Source organism: Aspergillus pseudodeflectus, assembly GCF_044049435.1.
Source record: "Aspergillus pseudodeflectus strain CBS 756.74 chromosome Unknown BJX68scaffold_4, whole genome shotgun sequence".
NCBI classification, from domain to species: domain Eukaryota; kingdom Fungi; phylum Ascomycota; class Eurotiomycetes; order Eurotiales; family Aspergillaceae; genus Aspergillus; species Aspergillus pseudodeflectus.
Window position 1 is genome coordinate 292486 of NW_027263780.1, and position 19868 is coordinate 312353.

At 51.6% G+C, this 19868-nt stretch overlaps 4 protein-coding genes across 4 annotated transcripts; 2 read left to right on the forward strand and 2 right to left on the reverse strand.

Moving 5' to 3' along the window:
* Nucleotides 1-204: 204 nt before the first annotated feature.
* On the reverse strand, nucleotides 205-2725 carry BJX68DRAFT_141259 (putative TBC domain protein). The gene is made up of 2 exons (XM_071036478.1): nucleotides 887-2725; nucleotides 205-838 (listed from the first exon to the last, which is right to left on the reverse strand). The coding sequence occupies exons 1-2, from the start codon at nucleotides 2501-2503 to the stop codon at nucleotides 233-235; spliced, it is 2223 nt and encodes a 740-aa protein (XP_070903712.1). The 5' UTR covers nucleotides 2504-2725; the 3' UTR covers nucleotides 205-232.
* A 1-nt stretch (nucleotide 2726) lies between these two features.
* BJX68DRAFT_141285 (uncharacterized protein) lies at nucleotides 2727-3612 on the forward strand. The gene has a single exon (XM_071036479.1). It carries the CDS (start codon nucleotides 2949-2951, stop codon nucleotides 3519-3521), a length of 573 nt encoding a protein of 190 aa, XP_070903713.1. The 5' UTR covers nucleotides 2727-2948; the 3' UTR covers nucleotides 3522-3612.
* Nucleotides 3613-6935: 3323 nt separating this feature from the next.
* On the reverse strand, nucleotides 6936-7619 carry BJX68DRAFT_141302 (telomerase reverse transcriptase). Its single transcript, XM_071036480.1, has one exon. It carries the CDS (start codon nucleotides 7524-7526, stop codon nucleotides 7053-7055), a length of 474 nt encoding a protein of 157 aa, XP_070903714.1. The 5' UTR covers nucleotides 7527-7619; the 3' UTR covers nucleotides 6936-7052.
* A 3279-nt stretch (nucleotides 7620-10898) lies between these two features.
* Nucleotides 10899-18756, forward strand: BJX68DRAFT_252627 (uncharacterized protein; the record flags this gene model as incomplete). Its single annotated transcript, XM_071042593.1, has 11 exons — nucleotides 10899-12458; nucleotides 12492-12545; nucleotides 12579-12591; nucleotides 12622-15416; nucleotides 15478-16596; nucleotides 17167-17311; nucleotides 17562-17644; nucleotides 17877-17963; nucleotides 18024-18043; nucleotides 18101-18652; nucleotides 18702-18756. The coding sequence occupies 11 exons, from the start codon at nucleotides 10899-10901 to the stop codon at nucleotides 18754-18756; spliced, it is 6483 nt and encodes a 2160-aa protein (XP_070903715.1).
* Nucleotides 18757-19868: the final 1112 nt, after the last annotated feature.

Consider the following 19868-nt stretch of genomic DNA (forward strand, 5'->3'; position numbering starts at 1 on the left):
GAGGTACAATCAGAACGAGGCCGCCGCTTACGGAGGAGCCAATAGTACGTGGTGGGCTTCAGAATTTGTTGCTTGAAGTTGCAGTAAGGATTCAGAATGTGTCATACGGCAAGCTATTTACAGGATGGTTCCTGAACAGCCAATCATCTAATATGTCTCCACTCGTATTCGTTTAACCAGGACCGATCAGGACTGATCAAGACTATCTGGGTTGCGATCGAGGCAACAGCGATCAGGGTTGAGATCGAACTTTGCCCGCTTCTCGCACCTCGTTCATGAACCCATCCTCATCGCCAACAGACGACATGATCCAATAGTCGCCGACGCCGCCGTTGGCCAGTCCACCAAAACCAGCAACGGGCGCAGCGGGAGCGCTCCGACGCTCTTTGGGTTTGGCTCCCACGTCGTGGGGTCCCCATGCAAGAAGATTCTTCACCGCCAGACGACTGTGGTCGTCCGGCTGGGTAAATGTAAACAGTTGTGGCTGCAAGCATCCGAGAATTGCAATGGCGGCACGAATAATGATGCGATCACCCTCAAACACCCAGCAGTCCCAGATGCGACTGAGGCGCTCCACGTCGAGGCCGTTACTAAGGAGCGATTGAAACATGGGTTCAAAGATTTCTTCATCCGACAGGCGCAACGTTTCGTAAAGGTGGGTGCTCAGGCGAGGAAATTTGTAGCGAAGAGTTGTTGACGCGAGGGAGTAAGTCCGGTTCATCGCTCCACGATCCATGGTCATAAAGGCAACCGGCAGGGGGCGGTTGAGCGCATTGGCCATGGCCAAGAATGCAGACGAGGGCGACGGAAATTGAAGCACTAACAGTGCGGCAATGGTCTGAAAAGTTTCAGCTTAGATCCCGTTCTGCTTTCAGGGGATACTCACATGAAGGCCACTTATATATCCGACGTCACTCCGGTACATGGAGTACGCTTCCAAGACATCGATCAGGGTATCGCGCAGGGGTCCTCCTTCCTGGAAGAGGTTCAGGTCGGGGAAGGTTTTGGAGGCGTCATTCTGGATGGTGTCAAACCACTCCATCATCTTCTTGTTACTCTCGCCAGAGTCACCCTCGGATTTGGCGCGTGCCTCCTTTGCCCGCGTAAGAGCCTTATTGTACGTCTCATCGGAGAGAGCCAGCTCATTTCCAATGGCACGCTCCCAAGTCGATCCCCGGATGCGCGAGGGAATGCCTCTCCACCACAACTCGCGAGTGCGAGTCTCACTAACAGCTTGTCCCCAGTTGGGGTACACGTATTCGTCCCAAATCTGCTGAAGGGTCTCGCGCGTATTGTCTCGCTCGCACTTAGCAGAAGCCTCCCTAGCAGCTCGACGTTTGTCTGCTTCCCGTGATTGTTCCATCATTTTCTTATATTCTTTGAGGTGGCGTTTCTCCTCCTTCTGATCCTTCGGCGGAAGCCAGCTAGGCCGAGTGCGGGTGAGTACCTTTTCCTTTTCCTTGCTTATAGGCAATGGGTCGATCATGATGTTGGATTTTTGGACAGGTGGCAGCTCAATTGCGCCCTTGGAATCTCGCTTGGACTCATCGCTAGACCTCAATGAAGAGAGCCCACTCTGAAGACTATCTCCACGCTTCCGGTCGTTCTCGTCGGCGTGGTGTTCCAAAGCCTGGGTGAGGTTCTTTGCTTCTTCTGATAGGTCGGACATCATACTGTTGTAAGAGTAAAGCCGCGGATTACGCGGGGAGATCTGACCCCGCTCGGGGCCTGCAGAGCTAGATCGCATCAATTGCCGATTTGCTCGAGAAGTGGCCGGGGATCGGCGCGCTGGTGTCGCGGCAATAGAAACCTCGGAGACCGAATGCGAGAGAGGGAAAGGACGTGGTCCGGGACTCTGTCTGTTGGGACTATGCTCCCTAGATGCGGAACGATCCTCCACAGGCCGAGGAGAGATGGGTACATTCCATAAGCTTGCATCCTCCGGGAGTTCCTCGTCCGAGTCGTGGTATTCTGCCTCCAGGTCCTTTAGCGACTTGCGGCTGCGCTGCCACGAAGGTTTGCGATTGAGAGGTCGAGCATTGGCTGGAGACGGTGCCAATGTCTGATTCGAGGGGGACGTGGCCAAACCGGGTGAAGGCCGAAGGGGTGAGGCAGATCGGTTGCGACGAGATCGCGATTGTGGTTGCGGGGTCTGTAGGTCCCGCGCACCCGTCATTAGCTTGGGGCCCGGCCGTGCCTGAGGGGGATATCCATTTCTCGGAGCACCAGCTATCAGATCGCGTGTCGTCGTCGTAGGTGCCTTCGCCAGCATTCGGGCCGTTGAAGACCGCGCAATCCCCGGAGCTCGGCCATAAGGGACAGGGGAAGCCTGCATATATGGCATCGACTCGTCTTCTAAACCAATTTCTTCAAAGTTGCCGACATCTGCAAAGGGCTCGTCGGGGCTGGACATGCGCGAGGAGGATCGAAACGACGAGGACTTGGAGGACTTGGACCCCGATAGTTCGGGTGGGGAATTCGGCGCTGCAAAGACAGCCGTCATGTCGTGACACACCGGTCGACGCGGATAATGCGGATTAAGATTATTACAAGTCAATAGTGTTGGAAATTCGAGAAAATCGAGTGGGGGGCGAGGAAAAAAAAAAAAAGCGATTTGATCGCGTCGTGAAGGTGTGAGGAATGTGCAGTCCGGCAGCAACACACAGAAACGAAGGACAAGCGCAGGACTCGGCAGCGCTGTATATTAATATCTCACGAGGAAGTTCAGGGCCATCAACAGCCAGTCAATAATAAATCAGGACTGGTATCCAGGACTGCAGTGGACTCGGAAGGTATGCAGCCCCAAGAGGTAAGAAGGGAGAACAGGGGTCGGAGGTTTAGATACAGAAAAGAAAAGGGAAGAGCGAGTGGTGAGCGGAATAGAAAAAAGGGCGAGATGAAGACGTAAGAGAAAAGAAGTGGGCGTGAAAAAGCAACGAGTGACGAAAATGAGCGAAGACTTCAACTTGGACAGGAGCGAGAGATTGATCATTGAGTCCATCACCGAGTTCAGCGATCGATTTCAGGTTCTCAGCCGAGAACAAACTCCCAACCGGAAGCAGGGAAAAGGACTAGACTTGACTGGGCCGGCCACGGCGGGTTGCTTGGGTTCTATTCGCCGTGTCCGGCGATCGACGAACCGGTTTAGGCTTAGCAAACAGGACAGCGCATGGCGACGTTATCGACGCAGCGATCCTGGAGATGAAGGAGGGCAGGCTTGCAGCGGCTGTTCCAAGGCAACGCCACGCAGAATCCACACGTGCCGTCTTTCATCACAGCCAGACTCGACAGTCTCGTCGACAGGTCATCCTTTAAGCTGTTTGTTGTTGGCTTTGGTGAACCAGCATAATATCAAGCATTGTTTGTTGATTCCTAGCGATTGCCACCCCCTTTCCTCGTTCTCGGCCACTCTGCTTGTTGTCCACTGTCAGGCGTTCCATGGGAATTTTATCGCACAACAACCAGATATCTTACAATTTAACCAGCCAACCATGGAACCATTCATCTCCATTTATTATTAGCTGAACAGTGCATTGTAGACCGCGCCGTGGCCTTTCATCTTTCCACCCTTGTTTTCATTGTCAATCCCTTGAAGGCCCGACCCCTTAATCGTTTCCTGGGCGGCCTCAAATGGTTCTATTTCTGCTCTAGAACTTCGAAAGATGTCCTATCCTTGATCCCCATGTAAGGAGTCTTGCAAGGTCAAAAACGCCACCCCCCATACGTGACATTCCCTCTCCGCACTACCTGTGCCAACACCAGCAAGACGCCGTTGTCCGCAAGGCTCTGCCGCGCCTTTTCCATGGTCCCATCCAGCCAACGCAGCACACTTGCATACCGAGTCTGTTTCCGCCCCAACACAAGGTGAAACGCCGCCGCCCCTAAATACTGAATTGTGGCTGCACACAAGCCGCGTTGACCCCGAACCATTCGGTATCCAAGCTGGATCACGTCGCTGATTGTCCGAACCACTACCTCGGGTCGGGGATGCACCTGGTTCGGGAGTGACCTTGTATATCGGTACATCTTCATCGCGGCCGTGACCAATGTGGAGTAGAGGTTTGAGAGCACTGCAGATTGCGAGTTGTGGCCCGTGTCGAGGTACATTGGGTGCATAGTAAGCTTGACTGATGCAAGGGCCTTTCGGTGGAAGGATCGTCCCGGGGCGCGCGATGGCTCGACGCTAAGGGAGTTTGTAAGGGCCGCAGTGACCGACTCGGCTCCATCGAGGATGCGATCTTGATCTTTGAAGATCTCCAGTGTCTGTGTATCCACCAGGCTGCCGCAGTACGGGAAGAGCGTTGTGTCTACCAGCCGCGGGATCTGTGCGCCATCTATAGATGCTGCAAAATTTACCAAGCTCTTGGCTGGGTTGACGGAGATGCCGTACGCTGGTTGGCCCTTGAGCATTAGACGTAGAAAACGCATCGCAACTCCAGAGTCTGGCGTGACTAGTAGAAAGTCGTCTATAAGACGCAGAAGCAGGACCGTGACGTCGTCTGACTGCAGAAATCCCAAAACGTCTCTCTCCATCTCTGCGTAAAACAAGTTACACAAGAGACTAGAGATGACTGAGCCTTGCGGAATGCCATTGCGCTGTCGAAAATACCTCTTCCCAATTTTGACAAGGTTGCTTCGTACATGAGCATCAAGAAGGTCAAGCAGAGCAACGCTGCTGTGTTCGTGTTGCTTGACGGTGTCAACAAAGACGGTATTCCTCCTGCCGGGCACACCCCCAGTAGCAATAGAATCCACCAGGTGTTCTGGAGTCGCCGTCGCCCTTCCGAGAAACTTGCGCAGTGTCTTGCACTGATCAAATCCCTGCGGCCACATACTAGCAAACTCATTCCCAGGCCTCATGGTCACGTAGTTCACGTAATGGTACGCCTCCTCGGGTACCAGGCTTTCAACAAGCCGCACAAGGTTCTGCTGCGGTATCGTATCAAAGCAGGACTGGATATCAACCTTTACAAAGTAGAGTGGCGTATTCTTATTCCAGCCCTTTGCAATCAGCGACTCTTTGAAGGCCTTTAACCGAGGATGAATATCCCCCACAGAGGTCATTCCCGAACCAAGTAGGTGATTACGCCGCCTGCGCTCAAAATCCAACATCCCGTGGATAGGCGCAATCGTTGAATTCACACTATACCCGAAGTTCTGCTGCTTTCTTCCAGCTCGGGTAGTCGTCATGATCGGCCGCAGTTTCAGGTTCAGGATTGGACGGATGCCTGCTGTCTTGGGAAGGAGTCGCAGGGAGCCATATCCTAACTTCCGGTTGCTGAGGATCTTTTTGGCTTCGTCTGTATTCAGCTCCTCGAACATAGCAGACTTGAGGTTTGCTAGTGGTCGTGTGGTAATGCGGCGCCAGACGTCGTGGCGAAAGTAGAAGAGACGGTTTCGGTGAAGTTGGGATTCGGTTACATAGAAGTTACCGCGGATAAGTGGCATAAGGATTGAGGTGAAGAGGTAGTAGATGAACTCGAAGAAGATGTCTTTGCGTTTTTGCAAGTCTGATAATGAGATCTTGAGCTGTGAAGATGCTGAATTGAGGCTTTGGGGGACAAGCCAGGGTATCTGTGTGATCTGCGAGGCGTTTAGCTCGAGTTCGAGTTCACTAGGGGAATGTAAATCATAGTCTACCAACCTTTATGCTTTTGCAGACATCATCAAGCCTTAGACTCTCGAACCTACGCAGCCGTATGAATCTATCAACATGGCCTAGGATAATCTCTCGGTGGGCACATCCCTGCTCCCCAGTTCCGAAAAACTCGGGTGGTACCAAGTTGTAAATGACCCCTTTGCAAAACGCTGATACAGATGCCACGGGTGTAGCATAGTCTGTCAGGTTAAATCTTTGCTCAGGTTTAGTGTTTCGGGTGCTTGAAGGAGCACCAGTCACTTGTGGAATGTGTCGCATATCATGGCGAGTGATGGCTGCTTTCTGGGTGATTAATGGTGCTGAACTTGAGGATGTAGAAGCGATATTTGATGCCTCGTCTGTATCAGGGAGTTCCATTTTCCAAGGACAAGCATCCTATAACATTAGCTATTGCTATGTAGCGGCACTTGGCAGCACACCTGTTCTGGGCAATAATAGCGCAAGAGTTCCTTGACTGAGCACCGCCTATTTCTATTCTGGAGCCGGCGAACCAACTCCACAGCAGTATCTCGGAGGCGTTTTGGTACGTACTCTAATGTCTGAGAATCACCAGGTGCTCGTTGAGCCTGTTTCGAACGATTTTGTCTTGCAATCTCGTCTTCGCGAGACTCGTTTCTGATGCTGTCTTTGCAGCTTCTGGGATCGCCTTTGAGCACGCCTCGCAGGCCAAATTGGCCTGGAAAGATATATTTCATTACATGCACGGTTTGCGGTAGTGAGCTGGAAGAAGGGAAAAGGCTGAGGACATCTATAGCGCTGTCAGAAGAGTATGATCAGTTTACGCATTGACTCACGATTAGGCATGCCGAATTCTATCCTTCCCTTGGGATCCAGACGGGGACGAGCGTAGCAGGTCTGTCGGATAGAGAAGAAAACCGTGCTGGGGTTTCGTTTATTGCTATTCTCTTTGACTCCTTTTCTAGACGTTTGGGGATTTACTCTCACCAGGTAGGGCTGTTCGCATTTCGTTATAGGCGGCGAGGATACTTTGGGTTTTTGAATGGGGTCGAGAGCTGATAATGCGCGTCCTGGTTACAATGTCAGAGCCTGCCATCTTTCTGGTGATACCCTCGGAGTATATACCACTCAGCTGATAATAAACACCCTTTTTGGCATCGATAGGGATAAAAATACCACAATCGAGCAAGAGCTTGATCATTATGTCGTCACCGTTGGTCCCAAGAAGGCCGAGGACGTCTGCCCAGGGCGCTTGTTTGAGCTTCTCGACATTCCTATTGGGAAACTTGGCTTCAACGCCCGGTATACTGCACGGTTGTAGGTTGCCATGGGGGAAACCTCCGGCCTCCTGGAACCCATGAGTGAGAAGATGTTCTGCTCTCCGATACGAGTGGCCCCGGTGATCAAAGAGTGACCAGATGACAAAATCGACGAGCTATAGTTTTGGATTAGAGCCTGTGGTAATCAAGAGACAGTTTCCTACCGCTGACTGTGGACTCGCAGGCCCAGTATCAGTTCCAATTTGAGTCCTCTGAGTCTGGGTATAGGTGATGAAATCCCGTCGGCGTTCCTCGCTCTGAGCCAAGGGTAGTTCAGTCCACACTCCAACTAGAGTTGTATCGAGAAGATGGGCAAGAGATTCTTCATTCGTCCCCAAGTGAGTGCCATCACTTCGGATAGCCGCGATTCTCCGTCGGCGCCCCTTGGACGATTGGGGGATGCGCTGCAGAATGTACTGCCGCAGTGTTACCACTCGGCGGTAATATTGGGATATGACCGGATGGGAGATCTCGACTGCATCGGAGTCGTTGATCCTTGAACGAGAAATCAATGGGGCCTTGATGGGTTGTTTTGATGGTTTCAGACGCGTTTGGTCGTCCTTGACGGGCCTCTTGCGTTTTTTGCCCATGGCCCTGCGGTGCGAACCAACATTCAAGATTAATCAGGTAATGGAAGATTTCATCGAACTCGTTCGGGTATTCAAGTGATAGGCGGAGGCGGCCTCTGAACTGTCAACCTCTTCAGCAACGATGCTCAAGGGAGACGCGCCGCGACGCGGGAGCAACGCGATGAAAAGTGCTCAAAAACGGCCGGCATCAGACCAACACGCCGTGCCACTGGGAAAAAGTCAATAGGATCGTACAGTCAAAGCTCGGCTTGAATCAGCTTACACTGTGCAACTGACTACGCGAAATTATTAGATGGGCATGGAGGTTGTAAAAGCGTAGTATGCCCGGAGTATCTTGGCTCCCGCGATCAACCAGATCAGTGCTTAATCTATATTTGCTTCTCCGGGTGCATCCCACATTGAAGAAAGTTCAGTAGGTTGTTTGTGGTGATTTATTTGAATTATATACTCTTGTGGTATGCTTGTACAGTGAGGATTCAGCACATGCGTCGCAATGGCATTATCCCTGCAGCATCAGGTGCAATATATATATATATATACACATATATACATATATATAAAGAGATAGACGCACTCAACATAAGTCATTGGAAATGCATTTTGGTATGCTGCTCACCTCAAAATGGTTGAAATATTTCGATAGTTCAGTCATACCACAGAGATAGCGCTTCGAAAATATGCTGGATGCGCATAGTTCAAAGCGAGATAAGGCCGTTCATGCAGGGCACAGAGGCCCAAATCGCGACCCCACGGCCCACGGAGTTCACAGAGAGATGACCCGCATGCAAGCCTGTCTGGAGTTTTAGACAGCTTGATTACTAATCGACCGGAGATGCAGTTCCTTCCTGATAGACATGTGGCTGCTTCGGCAGCGAAATAGTGCATAGGGTGTTCACGTTGCTCCAATACTTTTTTTTCCCTGGGTTAACATCTAATCAAACATAATGGAGCGACTAGCAGCTCTGTAATCAAACTTCATAATATCAGAGTTAGCATTAATTGCAATAAATAAATGGGCGCATTGATATTATTGGATTCACGTTGCATCAACTGATTGGGGTTGAGTTGAAGGCAACCATCATCAGGGTAAATCAGGCCTAGATCGCGGCCTGACGGAATCCGGCTGTCAGCAGAAATCAAGAAGGAATAACAGACAGCTAACGGCTGCCGATGATCTTTTCTTGACCTGGAAGTATGTATCTCGGACATGCCAAACTATCGTCTATGTAGACCGCGCCAGCGAATGCTATGCTCGCTGTAATATATCCTCTCAATGGACCAAAATTCTGCACGTCGCACAGTCTGGGGGTTATAAGCACTTTATCTGGCGGTTCAACAACATTGACAACACAGCGCGCCAAACCTACAAGTCACATAAACAAACTTGGTGTGGAAACAGCCCGTAGAACGGAGAACTATCTCTGTACCAGAGTACGGAGGAGAGATGGATCAAGTCTTTCCCTGGAGTATGTAGGGCGGCAGGAGGGCGTGGTCACAGATGCAGGTGCTGGAAGAGACTTTCATTCCGCGGGCCGCGGACGCGTCCTGAACCTTGAAAGTCGAGTTAAACTCTGACTGCCGATGAAAAACAGCCGATGCCTGGCGCCTTTCCCGTGATTGCCGGGACTGACGGTGCGTACATAATGTAAATAAGCCGCCGCCTCATAGGTACGAGCGAGAGAGGTAGACAAAGTGGAGATTGGCGAGATGAAGAAATTTCTTGACGAACATTGGAATCTCAGTGTCGATCAAATGGTCGAAGAATCGAAGATGGATTTGAGAGGAACCCAGATCCATGGAACAACGGCGGCCAGGAAATGCCCCCACCACAACACTTGCAGCGAGAACAATGTGGGCTGGTCCAGGCCGGCGATGAACTGCGTCCGAGACGACTGTTCCTGGACTGACCCAAAGATTGGGATTGGGTGACCTCTCGGTCATCAACCAGAAGGGCAGGAATAAAATATCGCTTGCTTGCTTAAAGTATGGGTCACAACGTCACATATTTCACCAGAGGATTTGGACGGATCGCTTCGTCATGTTATCGATCATAAGTAGAGCTTCAGCTTCGAACCAAAGTCAGTTTGAGCGACGATTGGTATCATTCCGGTATCAATCGGTCAATCTCTGGCCTGCTTGGCCTTTGTATTCAGATAAAAAAAAAGGCTCAGATCTAGCATCATAATGGATGGATCGCATTTCTCGAAGAAAGTGGACCAGGTTCTTTGGATCCAGGCCAATCATTCTAACTTCCAGAACGTCACAGTCAGACACACCACACGAGTCGGCAGACTCTTTATTCTTGGGGCTAGACTCGATGGAGAGACAAAGAAATACTGTACCGATCAGGTTCAAGTTCTCGGGTCTTCTTTGTTTCGGCTCGAGAGTTGGACAACTCGACGCCTGCGACTTAATCAACTTATCAACCAGTAGTCGTGATAGCTAGTTATCAGTAAGGGAAGGAGGTCTCACCTTTCAAGGCGATGGTGGTTTGACTCTGAAACCACTGCAGCCAACAATGGACGTGCTCGAACAGCCTTGAAAATAATACGGCAAAGGAGAGGCGCAACGAAAGACTGGGCAGGGCTAATCGAGTGAGTGGCCGGCCCACTGGCGACTGGAGTTTGTACGGAGTAGGTTTACTACTTGGACAAGGCGATTCTGGGCTCCAGTGACTGTGACGCCAAAGGACGTACCTAATTGCCATTTTGACTGCCCATGATTCTGCTCGTTCGCTTTCCTCCTCTGCTTTTCCCTTATTCCTCCATTTGAATCCCCTTCTTGATCCTAGTCCCGACTATTATTACGACTATTGTTGCTATTATTATTGTTCTTGCTTCCGATCCAACCCCTCTCGGCCCGCTTCAAGGTCGTGACTGGGACTTCCCCTCAGCGACACTTTGCACCTCCACCCCCTGCTCACTACTGCTGCTGCTCACTGCTCACTGCCCAATTGTCCTCTCGTCACCTCGCTGTCTCCCTCATCCCACGCCCCTTACCACCACCGCCCGATCGTTACTTTCGCCCTCCGCTCTGTTTAGAACTGCTGCACGTCAATCGCTTCCTGCGTCCTTCCCGGATCCAGACCTCGGATCACCCGCTGAAGCTTGGTGATCTTGACCTTCATTTCAAATATGACGCCGTATTTGGGTAGTACTACCCGGTGACGATTGCCTTGTAGTTCTGGCTGGCCCATCTGCAACACTGTCTGTGGCCGCCAGCCGTGAACAACGCATCGCAAGACTAGCATCCTTGGACAGAAACGATCTCCGCCAACCATCTGTTTGAAGGATCGCCCACAGTCAGAATACTTAAAAATACCAGCAAAATTTAAAACGCAAAAAAAAGGGCGCCATCTCTTATGTATGAAAAATGTCCGGCAGCGATGTCGAACACGTTTCGGGCCTTGTTGACGGCGACTCTCCCCAATCTCGGCGCCTATCCTCCTCCTCCGACTGCTTCTACGACGCCCTTCCCAATGGCTCCCACGACACCCCGCTAACTCTACCGTCCTCTCCACCGATTTCCTCCCGGTCAGGTACCACATATACCACACACCTAGGTGTCTCAGGCCCACAATCCTTCGCTTCATCCGCGGCCAGTGCTCCGAACGGCTATCCCAACCGTCACCACCGATCCTCTCCCGACCCTGACGAGTATTACCGGCCACATCCATCGACCTTGCTTGCGGAGGAAGACACTGGGATTCGAGAAGGAAGCGGTTCCTTGTCTGGATTCACAACTACAACCCCGGAGGCGAGCTCGGTATCTACGTCGCAACCAGTGCCAGGACAATACCGTGCCACGGCCAACACCTCTAGACGGGGCCGGTCTGGGTATCCAACCGGTCCTTCCTTCGTACGGCCGGCTGCAACGCGCCCGAGACAAACCTCTTTCAAAGATCTTGTCAGCAAGTTCAACAACAACCCCGATCAAGTCCTCCCGCTCCCACTCCCTTCCACCTCCAACTCCGTCTCTCGGGAGCAGTCCAGGGCATCGAGTCCTGTCGATCATAGTATACGAACCAGAGCGGCGTCTCGCAGGCGAGATACCGACGGATCAACGTCATACCCCACCCAAGATCCCTTATCACAAATCGTTCCACCCTTCTCGAATCCGATAAGCCACGACGACGGCTCATTTCGCCCTTTGAACTTGCATCCGCGCCGTCGCTTGTTTGGCGAGTTACTCACGGTCGATACAGGGTTTCAGGGATATGGGATACCGTCACATTTGCGACGTCGAGGTTCTGAAGGAAGCATCCCTAGCCCGAATCCTGCACTTCGAGATCATTTTGAGCCGGGGACCCCATTGACCCCTACGGCTTGGTATCTAGGACGGACACCATTTTTGGAAGCTGTGAGCACGGGCGAAGGCTCGAATCGCCATCGCCGGACAAGGAGTGATATTCCAGGGAATTTACCAGAGGGTGCGAATTCGCACCCGCCCGATTCTGACATGGCGGTCTCCGCCCCCTTGCAGCTAGGCTCGCGAACGTACCTGGACAACTCGCATTCCAAGTCGCGCATTCCTATCTCCTCCCGCCGCATAGCTTCACCCTCCGCTTCAGACGACTCTCCATCCTCCCCAAAAGCCCAATCACCAGTGAATAGCCGCTTTGATACGCAAACGCCCCTACCACCAAAAGGAGTCAGCCGTCTTCCTAAACCATCACCCCGATCTCCACGCGACTTGGCGGCCCATGGCCAGTCGACGCTTACAACAACTTCCACCACTACGCCCATACCTCGCGGAAGGCGAGAAATGGGCTATGGTCGAGCCCGAGGCAAAATTCCCGAAAAGAGTCCGCTCCTCGAGGCATACATAGCTGCACCGCCCCCAAAGAAATCGCCTCCTTTGCGCAGTTCTCGACCCCGCCAACCCGTCTCACATACTGCTTCGGCGGCGACACGATCGAGAGTCGGAGAAACAGTGTCAAACCTCCAAAAACAAATCAACCGAGAGCGAGAGTTACGAAGCTCAAGGCCGCGCGAGCGAAGATTACCGGAACTGGGGAATGTTGATTTCGCGACCAGACGCCAAAAGATCCAGCAGGCATTTAACCGTACAGTCAAGGAGAACGAAAGAAGGGAAGAGGAGGCGGCCGAGCTTCGCCGTCGGGCTCACGCACAGGAAAACGTTGTGAAACCCGAAGCCAACCAATCACTCGAGTCCGTCCGGCCTTTCGAGACTGAAGCGCGTGAACAGTCGGCGGAGCCAGAGTCTTCTGCCCAACCTGACGATGCGGCAACCGTCATCGAAGAGTCATTCGAACCTTGCGAGGATGAAATACCCGAGAAAGACAATCCACAAGCTATCCCGCGACTCCATGTCGACACGGAAGTTCAAACCAATGACACACACGCGATGACCATGGATTCTCCGACTTTAGGGCACCCCATCGTGGTGCTAGAGAAAGAGCCTGACTCTAAACCTTCCGACATGCCTCTAGCCTCATCTGCGACTTCGTGCTCCGAGGAGTCGCCAGTGACGACATTTGATCCAGAGCCGCAAGCCGAAATATCCCAGCAAGATGTGCATACTTCTCATAGGACTTTATTGAGTGAAATCATGCGCATTCGTGAATCCAGTCCCAGCAGCTCGTCATGCGATGAGCAGGAGGAGTACGGCTTTTCCGACAACGACGATAAAGAATCAATCCCGATCGTACTAAACGACAAAATAGGATTTGATGATCTGATCCACGGTAGCGAGCCGCAAGAAAACCCGGATCGATATGCGCAACCTGCACCAGCCGCTGGAGTCGTGTCGAATCGATGGAGTATAAGTTCTTGGTCATCATCTTTACCTAACCGTCATTCTACCGACGACCAATGTGAAACACACGGGGACGAACAATCCATAGAAGATGTTTCTCAACAATCCATAGAAGACAGTGAACTGGCAACTCAGTCATGCTCAGCTTCCTCAGATGGTGACAAGCAAGCCTCTATTCTTTCGGCTGATATAGTACGTGAGTCGAGACAAGGGGATGTGCCTCTCCGAAAACCCCATGGGCATTCCAAAACACCCAGTCTGGCGAAACTTGGTGGCTGGGATTCGAAAAAAATCACCCAGTTATACCTCGAAGAGCTTGCACGCGGTAGAGACCACAATCTTCCCCTTAACGTTCGTGCTTCTCCAGAACCACGCTTTTCCAAGGCCGATTTAAGGGCAGATGGGCGGACGGACAGTCTCACCGATGATCCAGTCTTGGTTTCTAGGTTTGATGGCATTCCCGGGTCTAGTCGACATTCCCATACTGCTAGCTTGATACTACGAGACGACTGGGAACATGCATCTCCTTCGATCATGGATTGGATGCAAGTGGCAGCCGACGATGCAGCTGCACCGCAAGATCAGACGACTGATGCTAGTCCTGAAGATGACGCCATACTAACACCAAGACTGGTGACTTCTAATCCTCAAACCTCGTACACAGAAGCTCGCAATTCAGGGCTCGGTTTGGCCATCAATATTCACTCACCTCAGCAGTCCGGACTCCAGGAGCCTGTTCCTCCTGCGATGCCCCACCGCGAAAGCCCTCCGCTTTCTGTGGAAATGCAAACGGAAACCAGCATCATCCGTGAGTCAATTGATCGCCCACCAAGTGTTCAGCCTATCCCCCAACCCACAAACGTCCCGGCAGCTGCTACCTTCGCACCCCTGGGGCCTGTTCACAGCACTGGCAGCAGCGAAGATTCTCTCAGACGCATTGGACCTTCTCCGTCTCCTCAGGCTCGGGGCTCATCTGCAACCTCCCTTGTGCCCTCAAGCTTGGAGCAGCCTCGTACGGATACTTCCTCTCCTTCTCCAGATCAGCGGCGCCTGAAGAAACGGCGCCACGTGATCAAGGAACTTGTCGATACAGAGTACACATTTGGGCGAGATATGAAGGTCGTCGATGATATCTATAAAGGAACTTCAAGTTCTTGCCTGGACCTCTCTCCAGAAGATATCAAAACACTCTTTGCAAATTCGGACCAAATTGTGCAGTTCTCAATGACTTTCCAGGATGCATTAAAAGAAGCTGCCAAGAGCGTATATGTCATGCCAAAATCGCAACGGTGGAGTAGCAAACGCAACGGGCGGAATCAGCATGCTCCCAAGCACGATTCCGAATCTTCCGAGGGAACGGGGCCTTCTGAACTGGAAAAAGACAGATTGACCTCCATCGGCGGGGCATTCATCACTCATATCTCCTATATGGAAAAGGTCTATGCCGAGTACCTGAAAAACCACGACGCTGCGAACAAGAAGCTTCAAGTACTACAACGAAGTCAAAACGTGTCAATTTGGCTGAATGAATGCAGGGAGTGGGCATCAGATCTCACAAGTGCTTGGGATTTGGACTCCCTGCTGGTGAAGCCGGTTCAGCGCATCCTCAAATATCCGCTCCTAATTTCCGAGCTTCTTGACTCTACCACCTCAGATCATCCAGACCATGCTTCGCTCGCAAAGGCTTTGGAGGAAGTCACCAACATATCTGTCCGTATCAACGAGATGAAGAGAAGAGCAGATGTGGTTGGGCAGGTTGTTGGCCGCAAGAGGAAGGACTCAGATGTGAGGATGGGCCTGTCAAAGGCCTTTGGCCGTCGCACCGAAAAGTTGAGACAGCAAGTAGGCCTGTCCGACATGGTCGCCGATAAGGACTATGACGCCCTATCCCAACGGTTTGGGGACAATTTCTTCCAACTACAAGTGGTCATGCGCGACGCTGAAATGTATACACGTGAAACTCAAGCTTCTATGGATCGCTTCCTCGAATTCGTCACTGCAATTGAGGCATTCATCGATGTATTCCAGACCGGTTATCCCGAGCTCGAGGGGAAGTGGCGCGTTTTCAAGATATCAGTACAAGATATCATGGCAGCGACCTTACCCGAGCATGTAAGTCTTGTCTCTTGGTTACTGGCTCTTTACGGACCTCACTTACTAATTCTACTCATAGCTCGATGTTGTCAGGAAGAGTGTGATCGATCCTATGGTCACATTGCTCAAGCTTCACGATGGTCCGCAGAGGGTGATGAAGAAACGTGATAAACGTCTCATGGACTATGCTCGCTTCAAAAGCATCAAAGCACGAGGAGACAAATCGGACAAGAAGACGGCCGAGCAAGCAGACCAATTCGTCGCCCTAAACGAGACCCTCAAGGACGAACTTCCCAAGCTCTATTCGCTAACGGCCAAGTTGATGGAGGCATGCCTAAAGAACTTTGTTCAAATCCAGACCACGTGGTATATCCTTTTGCAAAAGAAGATAGGGCCTTTGATCGACTCCTTCCCTGAGAACGTCCAGAAGATCATTGATGATTGGACTACGCGGTTCAGCTACTCGGAGGCACAGGTTCTTTCGCTTGGGATATGCAATGGTTCCTTACTTGCGGACACGGTCAGCTCTGTCAACTTCAGTACTCCCGGCGTTAGCTCCCCGCGCCGACCATCGACGGTGCATAGTTCGAGTACTCGCGCCATGGAAGAGTCTCCTAAAGTCTCTCATGACTTTAGCGCTAGCAATCACTCTTTCCAATCTCCCAGTGTCGATGGTCAGTCGCAGGTATCATTTGGTCGTCATCGCGCCGACTCGTCCTATTCTGGCCGGCCAGCTCCCGAAACATCGGAGCTGCCTCGAAGTCAAGCGCTGCAACAGGTCACTAGCGCGTCATCAGTGTCAGTACCTCCACCGCAGATGCCCACGGAAACATTGCCCAGACTTCCGAGATTGAGCCTCGACTCTCCATTTTTGGCAGACGTTATCCCGCCCTCCAATACTGATACCACGGGTGACGAACCTTATCCCGCCTCTCCGGCTGGGCGCTATTCGGGATTCTTCTCTTCGGCAATGCCCATGTCGGACAGCCCTCAGGAGAACGCTAGTCAGGCACCTAACCCTACCAAGGAGCCTGCAGTCCTGTTCCTTGCTGCAAGCATCTATGAATTCAATATAGATCGAGCCCGCCGCGAGGCTGGATATCCTTACCTGACATATGTCGCTGGGGAGATTTTCGATGTTATTGCTGAAAAGGGCGAACTCTGGTTAGCCCGGAATCAAGACGACGCGACTCACCAAGTTGGCTGGATATGGAACAAACACTTTGCGAAGCTTTCTTCCTGATATGATCAGTAACCACATTCTTTGGGTGGCCCCCTCTCTAGAGGATTGGAACACTAGTCTGTGGGAACCATTCTCTTTTGCCCGAGTCTCTAGACCGGACTTACTTATGATGTCTGATGAGCCTGTTTGTTGTTTTATCTATTATTATGGGACAGACCCGATGGGACAGAGGTTGTCCCCTGGCTTGCCACTTTCCTTTGTCATGTTGTGGAGTGACTTGGACCAGTTGCTGGCAGAATGTCTGGTTATACTCTATATCCTTTTGCCTGAGACATCTGGCAAGCGAGTCATGATTTTTTGTTCAGCGGGAGCCGGTGTTTTGCTTGTCGGCCAGTTTGACGGGAAGAAATTACTCCATACCCGCAAGGATGGCCGTGGAATGTACATCTAGATACCCATTGACAACAATTAGCATTCTGACTTATCATGGTCGCTCTGTAGATAGTTGCCTGTTGCACAAACTCGTAGTCAGCCTTAAAGGGCCTGCGCCACAGGTGGAGATCAATGCGCCACAACCTTCCCCAGAAAGGCAGCCGATCGCCATTCGGTCAGAGTGCGTCACAGGCAGACTCAAGTCTTTCTTTCCATGGGCTGAAGTCGCCGCCGGTCAACGCTCGGTCAATCGCTCGTCGCATCGACTTCATCTCCGGTTCTCTTGCATCTTACCAGCGTAATTTCCTCGTGCGGCCTCATTTTCGCGCCGTCTCACTTAGTTGAGCTACTCCCCGTGCTCTTGTACACCCTCTTGCGGAACTCCACAGGCTCGGGCGGGCTTACCCACGCCGAGGTCATCATTTTTCGATCCAGTCCGCCGTACATATACGCCGTCCAAATCCTTATAGGGAGCGCCGGAATCTACGTCTTTCACATTCCTTATCTCGCCGTCGTATATAAGTTTGGGCCTTTCCGGTTGTCTAGAGGAGGACGTTCCGGTTCGTCGATAAACATGCGGGACGGCGGACTAGGAAAGCTTCACAAGCGGATGCGGCGGTTTGGAGATACGGTACGTTGCCAGGCGGCGGGATGCTTCTTGACCAGTTGCCGGTCGTACTCTGGGTTGAAGTCTAATCGGAAGTCTAGTTGAATCCGGACGACGCTTACCTTAGCTGTAAGTTTTGATGAGCACTTACCATGACCTCTGCGGATTCTCTATGCGATTGAGGAGTTCTGACTGGGCCGGAGTTCACAGATCATGACATCAGGTGTATGTTGCGGAATCAAAAGCACTCTGGCAGGGAAGCAACGGTCACACTAATCCGTTTTGCGCTCTAGTGACAAGAGGCGACCTGCAATCTCTCAAGGATGACTGGCTTACAGATAATGTTCGTGTGACATACAAAGGCTCTGTACACTTGATGCCGGTGCTGACTTGCTGCTCCTAGATTATATCCTTTTGGGAGGAGTAAGTGTCGTATCTAAGTTGCTATATGGCGCGTCACGAAAAACTGATCGTCCCCAGGTACTTGGAACGGGAGTTCCTCGTGCAGTACAAAACCTCCAATATTGTCCTTCTTCGACCGAGCATGTCCTTTATGATTCTACAGACGCCGAACCCGCATTCGCTGCGCGATGCTCTGCCGGACTTTAGCCGGACCACGCACGTCTTTCTTCCGATCAACGACTGCCGAAATGTCACAGAGGCCGAAGGTGGTACACACTGGTCTTTGCTACTGATATCAATAGTGGATGGAATAGCGTTCCACTACGATTCCCTACCGCCAGGCAACTACTGGGAGGCGAAGACCGCCACTGCGAAGTTTGGAGCTCTTCTAAACCGTCCTATCCGGTTCGTCAACCTTGAGGACTCACCCGTACAGGAGAACGGCAGTGATTGCGGCGTGTTCGTTTGCCTGAGTATGCGGCACCTGCTGCTGAAACGGTTGCTCAAGGCCAACTCGACCGAGAAGATTAGTATGAGCCTGGGTGGGTGGAAGGTAGACGCGCGCTCGGGGCGCAAAGAAATAGCCAAAACGATCGAGGGCTTCCGAAAGGAAGGTGAAAGGCGAAGATCGTATGTTGCTCTCAGCCTGGTTCTTTTCTCTTTGCTCACATCCTTTCAGGGCAAGTTTAAGCCCGGCGGGCAAGAAATCGAACAGCCCTCCGCGGATTGAGTGATAACTTACCACTTCACATCTATGCATATAACTTTTGACGTGGCGTACGAGGCTGGGTGAAATAAACACTGCACTCAGATACATCAGGCGTATTGAGGTTGGGACTGATTTGACTTGACGCGGCATGAACTCGAAACATGACTTATGTGGACGACTGGAAAGACATGGGCAGTTTGTCCTTGCACTGATTGATTCAATTACGTTATTCATCCCCAACTAATGTTGTTAACCCGTGGTTCTGTTCTGTTTCTGATAACTAGGAGCGCATATATCTTATGGCATACATGTTTTACGAGCGTACTGCTGGTGCGATTGATTGCTGTCTTTTGGTACGTTGAGCTGGTAATGCATAAGTTATCTCACAAGTATAGACAGGTATCCTATGCCGCAGAAGGTCGAAACCCGAGCAGCGGCTCTGGATCATCGTGATCAGGCCCCAAGGCGAGCACCGTCCTTGGCTCAAGTATAATTCGGGGCGTTGTCGGATATATGAGTCGTTTTGCTTCTGATCCTCCACCCGTCATTGTATCTCCCCTCATATGAGGGACTGGCCAACCGAGTTGATCTATCCAAATCTCTCTCATAACGTTTCTATAGTCTCCAAGAGGCCAGCCCATTGAAACCTTGTTTGCTGGCTTTATTGGTCCCTCACTATTAAGCTATCTCACAGCGTCATTCGTTTCTCCCTATTTAGATAATATACGGCGCCATTGGTCTCCCAATATCCTCTTCTAAATAGTTCCAGGTGGTCTGCCCGCTGACCTTCTCTGATAGTCAGTCGAGACCACTGAGGGTCGTGGCCACCTAGGCCGCGGCTCTGCTCATTCTGCTGTGAGTGAAACATTCACGGACGGGGCAGCTGTGTGATTGTTCCAGTTTGAGCATATTTTGAGCCTATTTTGGTTGCCAAATATTCCGCTCAATGTCTCCGTTGCCTTGACAGTGCAGACTCTTCTTCCCATATTTACTTTCCTCTTCCTCTGCCTCTTCTTCTCTTATCTCCTCACACCTCATGGTTGTTTCGATTGCTAGTTTCGTGTACTCACGTTGCGCTTGATCGTTCTCCATCTCTGGTGCTTGGCTTTCTTCTTCACTCTCTTCCACCTTACCGCT

Bases quoted from the DNA above. Each gene is read 5' to 3' on its own strand.
- BJX68DRAFT_141259 (XM_071036478.1), bottom strand. From the start codon at position 2,503: ATGACGGCTGTCTTTGCAGCGCCGAATTCCCCACCCGAACTATCGGGG. The intron at 839-886 runs GTGAGTATCCCC...GAAACTTTTCAG, and splicing joins GATATATAAGTGGCCTTCAT to ACCATTGCCGCACTGTTAGT.
- BJX68DRAFT_141285 (XM_071036479.1), top strand. From the start codon at position 2,949: ATGAGCGAAGACTTCAACTTGGACAGGAGCGAGAGATTGATCATTGAG.
- BJX68DRAFT_141302 (XM_071036480.1), bottom strand. From the start codon at position 7,526: ATGGGCAAAAAACGCAAGAGGCCCGTCAAGGACGACCAAACGCGTCTG.